This window comes from Morus notabilis, unplaced genomic scaffold (assembly GCF_000414095.1).
Source record: "Morus notabilis unplaced genomic scaffold, ASM41409v2 Scaffold78, whole genome shotgun sequence".
Taxonomy (NCBI): domain Eukaryota; kingdom Viridiplantae; phylum Streptophyta; class Magnoliopsida; order Rosales; family Moraceae; genus Morus; species Morus notabilis.
Genome location: NW_010367622.1, coordinates 1,110,507 through 1,119,076, shown reverse-complemented (window position 1 = coordinate 1,119,076; position 8,570 = coordinate 1,110,507). Strand labels below are relative to the sequence as shown.

At 33.0% G+C, this 8,570-nt stretch overlaps 1 protein-coding gene across 3 annotated transcripts; it reads right to left on the bottom strand.

Moving 5' to 3' along the window:
* Nucleotides 1-816: 816 nt before the first annotated feature.
* Nucleotides 817-6,930, bottom strand: LOC21410543 (ELMO domain-containing protein A). 3 transcript variants are annotated; one of them, XM_024175378.1, is made up of 10 exons: nucleotides 6,683-6,930; nucleotides 5,665-5,825; nucleotides 5,457-5,550; nucleotides 5,013-5,125; nucleotides 3,923-3,991; nucleotides 3,092-3,207; nucleotides 2,943-2,997; nucleotides 1,833-1,953; nucleotides 1,539-1,681; nucleotides 817-1,452 (listed from the first exon to the last, which is right to left on the bottom strand). In XM_024175378.1, the coding sequence occupies exons 2-10, from the start codon at nucleotides 5,803-5,805 to the stop codon at nucleotides 1,351-1,353; spliced, it is 954 nt and encodes a 317-aa protein (XP_024031146.1). In that variant the 5' UTR covers nucleotides 5,806-5,825; nucleotides 6,683-6,930; the 3' UTR covers nucleotides 817-1,350. The 3 variants fall into 3 exon arrangements, with proteins under 3 accessions (XP_024031146.1, XP_024031147.1, XP_024031145.1); XM_024175379.1 differs by lacking the exon at nucleotides 6,683-6,930 and adding an exon at nucleotides 6,558-6,618; XM_024175377.1 differs by lacking the exon at nucleotides 6,683-6,930 and having other exon boundaries at nucleotides 5,665-6,033.
* Between the last annotated feature and the right edge of the window lie 1,640 nt (nucleotides 6,931-8,570).

Here is an 8,570-nt window from a genome sequence, read left to right as displayed (position 1 = left end):
AAAAACAAAAAACAAAACAAAAGCAAGGACATCAAGGAGAGCGGGACCCTTCAACCCTAGTGGAAGAAAATGGCTGAAAAGGCGAGCGATTGGTAAACACCTATAGTCAGTAGCGGTAAAGACTGATGTGCGCACCTTTATTTTATCTCACTCACTCTATTCTTTAGGGTCGATGTCTTTCCTTTTTTTTTTTTTGTGGAGAGAGTGATTTAAAGAAAAAAAAATGAAAGTAGATACAAGAGAGAAAGAAGCCTACTAATTAAAATGAAACTCAACTAACTACCTAATTCTAGAAATAAAGAAAAATACCAATGAAAGAATATCCATGCCCGGAGGCTTACTGTCAATTAAAAAATCAATAAAAACACTGAAGAATGATAGATGCACACTTTTAAGGGTGCATAAATTTGATTTTTGAGGAGATAAAAACGTTTTTAAATCCTACTTACTGAAATCAAATAATAATTTTTAGATTAGTGACAAAATTAATCAATTTAAAAGGAATATATCGCCTTCTCACAAATTGATCAAAAAGTCAGCGATGAGTGCCACAGGCTCCTTTTTTATTTTGATTTTGATTGTTGTTATGCGCCCAATAGTCAGATACATAGATGGAGGCTTGTGTCATGCTTATTCTCAAACAGAGCCGTACTCACAAATGCATGCCATTGTTTTTTATCGATGTTTCTAAGCTACTTGATATGATGAAAATGAGTTCTCAATCTTTGATTGATAAAATACAATTTCTTTAATAACAATATTGCCTCAATTACTTTAACAAACTTTACCACATCCCCTCCATTGAGATCTGGCGTTCCCTGTTCGCCGGCAAGCCGCTCATTGCCTTCTGCCGGTCAGACGGAGACAGAAACAGCGGTGACTATGGTGCCATGGCCATTGGATAGACCAATAATGAGATTTATTTATTTATCCATTGTTTTCTCATAAAGAAGAAACAAAAGTTCAGTTAAAAAAGATTTACGAAATTGTGTTTCCAGGTGACATGGTCCTATTGCGGGGCAATATCTGATGGAGGCACTTGAGTGTGGGATTCACTGATCAAATAGTACTGCTCTATTAGAAAATGACAAGGGATAATCTTTTTTTTTTTTTTTTTTTTGATAATTTAATCTTCACATTTGTAAACCAAAGAGTGGATTCCCACTTTCAAATTAACAAAGGGGAAATTTTTGTTATTACCCCTGTCAAAAATACGTTTTTATATGTCTATGGCACTTCATTAAATTTTTCAAAATAGAAAGAATTATAACCATAAAACAAATGTCGTTAAAAAAATATATATATTGCAGAAAGAAAATGTGGGATATTGAACTACATGAACCGAGGAGATCATCTTTTCAACAGGTTGTACGCTGGCAAGTCTTTCACATTGGAAACATCTTCAAGCGCAAGCTCACGCTCTAACTGAGTTCTTGTAGACTTCAGAACATCCTAAAATTTTACCCCAAAAAAAAAAAAAAAAGGTTAAATCACAGAGTTATGAGTAAGAAATAAAGAACAGAATCAAACAAATCTACATTGAATTCCATATATGAAGCACGCTTTGCAAGCCACTGAGCATCCATCATTTGAAAGGCTACACAATAAAGGTTATCAAACGCCATTTCATCTTCTTGAAGCAGTTCCAGAAAACGGATTCCCGCCAAAGACGACGGCACTCCTGCCAAGAGATTTACAATGAATTAAGCATTATCATTGAGGCAAATCTTATCTGGCCGATTTGCACATTGATCAGTCTGTTTAGAGGCAGAAGCATCAATGCTGTTAACAACAGAACATTGTATCATAGATCGACTGAAAATTTATTTTACCTGATTGGAGATCTAACATCTGTGCCAACATAAAGGATATATTGATTCCAGCAACAGCAAAAGGATATTCCCACTCAGCTCTGTTTCCATCCTGTTTGTGCAACAATCTCTGGAATGATTCCTGTCAAGTGGAGGACAAATTAAGAACCATTATGAAAATATTCATATAAATGTACACACACACACACACACACACACACACATATATAGCATACATAGACTACATCCAATTAAAATGGTCCACCCAGAAAATAGTCTTGTGCAGTTGTGCTCAAGAGGAGATACAATTCAATCCAATCCAATGGGATTTAAAGACAGGCTGTCCTCGCTGCAATTCCCAACTTTGTCAAGAGCTTTCATTGCCTTGTCAAACCAAAATTACTTGGCTTTCTACAATAACCTAAATATTGGGCATAGCCTAAATTATGGTAAATAATAATAATAATAATAATAATAGCCTAAATTAGAACCTAAACTTATAAATTCCTGTTGGACAATGTGTCAGTTAAATTGTTCTTTGACGTCGGACAATTGTAGGAATGATAAGACTTACATCACGATATCTTTTTTAATTGTTCTTTGATGTTCGACAACGTGTCCCAATTATTTTTTCATTCAAAAAATGTTCTTTGGTGTGCAGTTCAACTGTTTATTTAATGTAATTTTTGCTCATTACAAACGGAAAATCGATCTACATTTAAAGCACCGAGTCATGAATTTAAGGAGAAAGAAAAAAGTACACTCAAGGCTGTGGGATTTTTTTTTCCCCCTCAAAGGATGGGTTTACATATGCTACACTGAAGAAGAGGTGACATATATATCTCGAATGACAAGTAGAAACAAAGATTATGAAAATCATATACTACTAAAAAAAAAAAAATGAAAATCATATAGATATTAGATTTTTCACAGATCTCAGGTTAAATGAAACAAGTGACTAATGAATTTCTTATCAGGAATAAAAGAAAATAGCAAACAGCATTGCTCTAAAGATTATTAAAACAAAAAAAACAACAAAAAAAAAAGAGAGAGAAATGATGTAAAAAAAAAAAACAGCATTGCTCTAAAGATTATTAAAAAAAAAAAAAAAAAGAGAAAAAAAAATCATACCGGATACTTCTGAGCAAAAAAGATAAGATTCTCCAATGATATGAATCCCCCACCCCTATAATGAAATTTAAGATAGTATTCAAAGAAGAAATCTCAGCAGAAAGCTAATCAACTCCAAAGCAGAACAGGAGATTCTATGAACTACATACCTAAAATCTGTTGAGGGATCTGTTCCCTGCCAACCCATCTCCTTCCAAAGCACCGACTTAAGAGACGGGAGCTCCCTATCAGGATATGCCAACCTCCACAATTGCTTCAGTGCACCCTGCATCCCACATTTAATCTATTCATTTCATTGACTGTAAAATGAATTAGAAAAAAAGGCATATTTATTCTACAATGCATGATCACTCCAACAGCAACAAATAAACTCCTGCCTTAGCTTTTCTCCTTCCTTTGCACATTTTGGTCACTTACGACTTCATTAAATAAAATCATGACCCACTTTTACAAGGAAATTACATAACTACTTTTCTATTTCAAATACTTTATCCCTGTTAACATGCACCATACAAACAGCATTCCAATCAGGTAAAGAATGGTTTCTATCATCTAATTCAATTTTGATGACCAGGTAATTAGTAATCAATAATGAAGCTTCAAGGTGTCATTCTGTACATCTCAGATATGACACAGACCAATCATCTCTCTCTCTCTCTCTCTCTCTCTCTCTCTCACGCACTCACAGGCACACGAACACACAATACATCAACAAATTTGGAAAAAAAACAAAGACAAACAGACACACACACACACACACGCGTGCAAACGCACAATACATCAACAAACTGGGAGAAAAAGAAAAAAACCCCAACAAGCACACACACACATGCGCTATATGTATGAACGTAATGGAACAATTCCAACGAGAAATGTTCCGAGGCCATTGAATGGATGAAAATTACCAACGCCTCTGCTTGCAAATGCTATACAACAGTTTACTTTAGAAATGGAAAGATTAAAACTGGGAAGAAACCTACTTGATGCTCCAGACAAGAACCATCAAAGGGGACTTCAAGCCTCTGCCGTATATTTCTGAGTCTTTCTTCCTAGAGACACAAATTGCAGTTTGAATAAAATTAGCAAGGTATCTACTTCTTAACAATTTATAGTGTAAGAAAAATAGATCAGGTAAACATTTAGAAAAGATGGACCCTTGAAAAGGGCCACGAGGAATAACCACTTCCAACAACAAAGTTATCAAGAACACGCTTTCAATTATCAGAAAAAGAAAAACTAGAAGATGCACTGCAGAATGATCAGAATAAATGAAAAAGGGGAAAATAAAAATAAAAAGGATTAATTTCACTAGTGCCCCCTGAACTTTGGGGTCATTCCCACTTTGCCCCTTAAACTATAAAAACTCTCACTTTGCCCCTTGACCTGTGAATTTGTCCCATTTAAGCCCTTCTATAAGAAAATCTGTTAAAATCATACGGAAATGGAGGGGGCTAAGTGTGGCCATGTGGTTATTATCTGTTTGTTTTTAATACAAATTCAAACAGAAAGACCACGTGACTGCATTGCTCTTTTTTTTTTTTTTTCTTTCTATCTGTTCTTAACAGAAAGTACAACAGGAGTTGAGTGGGAACAAATTTAAAGTTCAGGAGGCAAAGTGAGAGTTCTAAAGTTCGGTGGGCAAACTGAGAATTACCCTAAAGTTCAGGGGGCACCAGTGATAACAATCCAAATAAAAATAATATCTCTTAAAAGCAATAGGAAAACAAACATACCAAAAAACAAAAACAAAAAGAGCTTTTAAATACAATTCAACACAGAAGGATTCAATTTGCTTTATTAACAATTATAGGGCCTATTACGAGCTTTCTATTAGATTATCACTCTGAAGAGATCTATGTATTTGATATTAATAACTAAATTGAAGAAAGATAAGACGGCAGAAGCCTACAATTCCGATAGGAGCATCAAAACAGAGCGCCAAATAATAATAGTAATAAAACATCATAGACAAGAATCAATTTTGTAAGTAATTAAAAAGAAATAAAAGTTCAAGCATGTAAGGAGGGGAGGGGGGGAAGAATAGAGAATAGTATGACACAAGAGGGTAACCTGTAAAGGACTAAGGGAAGGTCTAAGTAACTTATTGCCTTCTCTATTCTGTGTAGCAGAAGGAAGGGTCAAAAGCCACCCAACAACAGATGCAGGTCCAATTACGATATTCGCTGCAAAGACCAAAAACTAAAACTTCTATCAAAGAAAAAAGAAAAAAGAAGGAAAGCATCTCACGTAAATATCCAGACAGACAATAGAAGCCATCCACCAACACTATACTATAAACATATCAAAAGTATGTTAGTTTCGTGCTACTTTTCTCTATCTTTCACTATTTGTCGATTTTATTTTTAATCAGAACCTGCCCAGTTATGATCAACATCCTATTCACAAAACTTCTACTAAGCCTTTTCCAAACCACAAACAGCGAGGGGACAAAAAAAAAAAAAAATCGCATACCATTTCAAGTAAGAAACCATACTAACTGCATTACATACATACCAAGCCACTGAGCCCATTGTGCAATCAACTGGGAAAATACTAAGGTCCAATGGCGGTGTTCTTTCCTCCGTTCATCATCCAAGAGATCTTCAAGCTGAGAACCATGGAATACAACATCATCAAAATACACAAGGCATCACAAATTTGCTTAATCAAGTTCCCATCGTCATTGAATCATTAGACCGCAGAAAATCAAAAGCAGCCTCACCTCTGAATGCCTATCGTCGTGCCTGTAATTCCCAAGTAGAGGTTCATTCAATCCATCCAAATCTGATGTTTCTAAATGCTCTTGCCTCTTTCCATCAACATCAGCATGATGAAGCCTTCTTCTCAAAGTTCTTGATGTCATCACTAAGTTTGTTATAATGCCTGAAAACAAGTTAAATCGTTTACGATGACGACCCATGAAATGTCAAGAGCATCACAATAATCCTTTAGTAGCATTATCAACTATACCGAAGCGAAACCTACGGAATATCTATCCACATTACAAGCTAAGCAATTTTGGACTAGAAATGTTGATACCTTTTTCCCATATTAATCTACATATTAACCATTCTTAACCTTTTCCTTTCACGAACACATTCTGAACACCAAGATCAATTTCTCGATCAGTACGAATTATGACGCTGAAACGACAATTAGACGCCATAATCTTTCTGGGATTGAGTTAATACAATAGGATGCCAAATTAGAAGCGCCATCAGAGAATACAAGTTAATTTCTAATCCTTGACAACTTAATAACTTTCAGACCTAAAACATACAAATTTTGCTTTTTATGTAGAAACATTGAAATGTAAACAAGCACACATAGACATAGAATTGGCCCATCAATTTAACATCATAATAACCAAAGATTCCAATTCAGGAAGGGTAAAAAAAAAAAAAGATTCTAACGAGAGAAAAAAAGAATTGAAGAATTTCAAATTTCAAATCCAAATTCGAACACAAACGGAAAACAAAATAATCTCCTATAATGCAAAAGCCCCAAAAGAAAATAAAAAACCCCACAATCGAATTATGAAGATTACAGACATTAAACCCTAAAAGCCAAAAGAATCGGGATTCATTTCAGATCCATAAGAAGAGGAAAAAAAACCTGTACGAGTTATTTTTTTTCCCTTATTGCTTTCAATTTAGACTAAAAGCGGAAAAAAAATAATCAGGAAGAACAAAAATAAATGATGATTACGACGTAGAAAGAAAAGATCGTAAGTCGTTTACCTGAGACAAGAGAACAATAAAGCCCTAAAAGAGATACTTGGAATTCAGTTTCAGGTGATCACTTCCCTTCTATATAAGCTATTTTTCCTTACTCATTAAGCAAAATTAAAAATATATTTATGCTTTTATTATTCTGTATATTATGGAAATTCCAATTCCTCTGTTTCTTTCTTCTTTGGTTGACTGTTGATCGCTGATTGATGAACGTGTTCTGAAAGGAATAGCACTTTCTTTCTTCTCTGAGGGAACTTTTTTTTTTCTTTGTTCTTTTACTATTCCGAAATTAAGTTTAAATCTATACCCCATTTAATTTATGTGTTTAAAATTATAATTTAAAGTTATTTTTAATTTATGTATAATAAATTACAAATTATAATTTAAATTATGACATAAATTCACTAACTAAATACACCAATTCCAATCTTGGCATGAATGTATTCGTTATGATCCTGTTGTTGTCATAAATGAGAACTCATTTACATAATAATGAGAACTCTACTATGAATAATCAACACTACTAATAAGTTATATTTTACAACTATATGTGTATGTAAATGGTAAAGGCACTTTGATACCTCTTTACTAAGAAGTAGGTTTTTTTTTCTTTTTAAAAAAAAAATTTTGAATACATATAAGATGATAGGTATTTTTGCCCTAACGATACCTTTTGAATTGATAATTACTGGTGAATGGTGAAAAACGAGAGTATATATATTATTAAAATAAAGGATATTTGCGTCGTTGGTCTTCAAATGTTTTAGAGGACGTTTGGTTTATGTATTCAGCATCATGATTTAAAATCATTCTCTTTTACGTGTATTTTTTTGTGAGAAAAAACACTGTAGAAAATTATGAATCATGATTCAGAATCAGAGACGAATATAGGAAACAAACGTCCCCTTAATCATTGACGTTTGATTCCCTATTTTGAGAACTTGGACACTCAGGTCCCCAAGCTCTTAATCTTGGCACCTGTTAGTGTCCATTTTAATAATTTGAACACTCAGATCCTCAAATTCTTAATTTGTTGACACCATTAGTCTCCATTTTAAAAATTTAAACACTTAGGTCCTCGTACTCTTAGGTCTCGTTCATTTCACCGATTTGAGTTTTCAATTTTAAGTTTTTACAGTAAAAAACTCTCAGAAAATGTCACATCTCAACTCGAATTTGCAAAGTGAACGATGCCTTAATCTATTAATATCCTCAGTCCCTATTTTTTTTTTTTTGGAGTTAATTAACATGATATTATAAGACTTTTTGTCCAAAAGTAATGTTAAAAATGACAACAAATTGATAATAAACGAAGAAAGAAAACAAGAAATTCATAAATATCATTGAGAAAATTGACCATCTTTTCTATTATATTTTGGATAAGTTTCTTCTTCAAAACTACACAGATGTAACCAAATAACAATAATGTAATAATCAGTTGTCCAATTACATACTGTCAAATTACATACCTTTAATTATCCTTTATAATATTAAAGATTATAAGAAAATTAAAGTATGTAAATGGATAATTAATTGTTGTGTTGCTGTTATTTAATTACATCATTATAATTTAGAACCAATTTATCCAAAATACAATTGAACAAATGATCAATTTCCTCAACGATATTTATAAAATTCTTGTTTTTTCCTCTTATAATCGATATTTTGTTGTCAATAATTCTCATAATTAATTTTATTCTAAGTCATTTTAATGTTATTTTTTAAGAACTTGAATGTTCAAATTCTTAAATTGGGGATCTAAATGCCAAAGATTAAAAAATTTAAGACCCGTAACGCAAATATCCTTTAAAATAATGTACCACGTTAGTTTCTTATTTTTGCTAATTTTTAATGGGTTCCTAACACATTTTTGATCTTGCAATTTTGATATAAT